This window comes from Myotis davidii, unplaced genomic scaffold, assembly GCF_000327345.1.
Source record: "Myotis davidii unplaced genomic scaffold, ASM32734v1 scaffold991, whole genome shotgun sequence".
Lineage (NCBI taxonomy): Eukaryota > Metazoa > Chordata > Mammalia > Chiroptera > Vespertilionidae > Myotis > Myotis davidii.
Window position 1 is genome coordinate 166,855 of NW_006283137.1, and position 648 is coordinate 167,502.

The 648-nt window shown below is 61.7% G+C and overlaps 1 protein-coding gene across 1 annotated transcript in view; it reads left to right on the forward strand.

Annotated features, from left to right (window-relative positions):
* PGS1 (phosphatidylglycerophosphate synthase 1) overlaps positions 1 to 648 on the forward strand; it is a 19,763-nt gene that overhangs the window by 15,383 nt on the left and 3,732 nt on the right. Inside the window, exon 9 of the mRNA XM_015562669.1 lies at positions 497 to 624. Coding sequence (XP_015418155.1) covers positions 497 to 616 — 120 coding nt within the window. The 3' untranslated portion in view covers positions 617 to 624. The remainder of the gene's footprint in view (positions 1 to 496; positions 625 to 648) is intronic.

The following is a 648-nucleotide window of genomic DNA, read 5'->3' on the forward strand; positions in this document are numbered from 1 at the left end:
CTTCATCGCCGTGGCTCGGGCAGCTGACAGCCAAGGGGCTGGGGGTCCAGAGAGGGGCCCCAGCCCCTGCGAAAGCGAACAGGAAACCCTCCCCCCTTCACTGACCGAACGCAGTTAGTGACTGACCGGGCTTAGAAAAGCGTTTAACTGGGTTTAAGTCTGAACAGGATAACTGTTCATGGGAAAAGTTGAGAAAAGCTAGAGACGCTGGCCCTTCCTCCGGGGGGTCGAGCCCAGGCTGCCCGTGTGCAGTGAGGGCTGCCCTGTGGTTCCACTGGCGCTACAAGCCTTTGCCAACGAGAGGAGAGAAATGTCTCTCCTTGAGAACATCCTCCTCAAAGGGCAGCACTCGGGGAGCGAGGGCAGAGGAGCTGTTTCTCTCCAGCCGGCTCCCCCTCATGCGGGTCTTCCGTTTAGAAACGTTGCTTCGCTTTTCTAAGGAAGCTGTGGGGGCGGGGGGGGCCGCCGCGGGACCCTGACCTGTGCTCTTCCTCAGGAGCAGGCGCAGCTGTACCTGCGGTCGGGCGTGGTATCCCCCGCCACCTTCCAGCAGCCGGGTCGGCAGGTGAAGCTGTGGGTGAAGATGGTGACCCCGCTGATCAAGAACTTCTTCTGAGGACACAGGTGATGCCCCCCCCCCACCCCCCC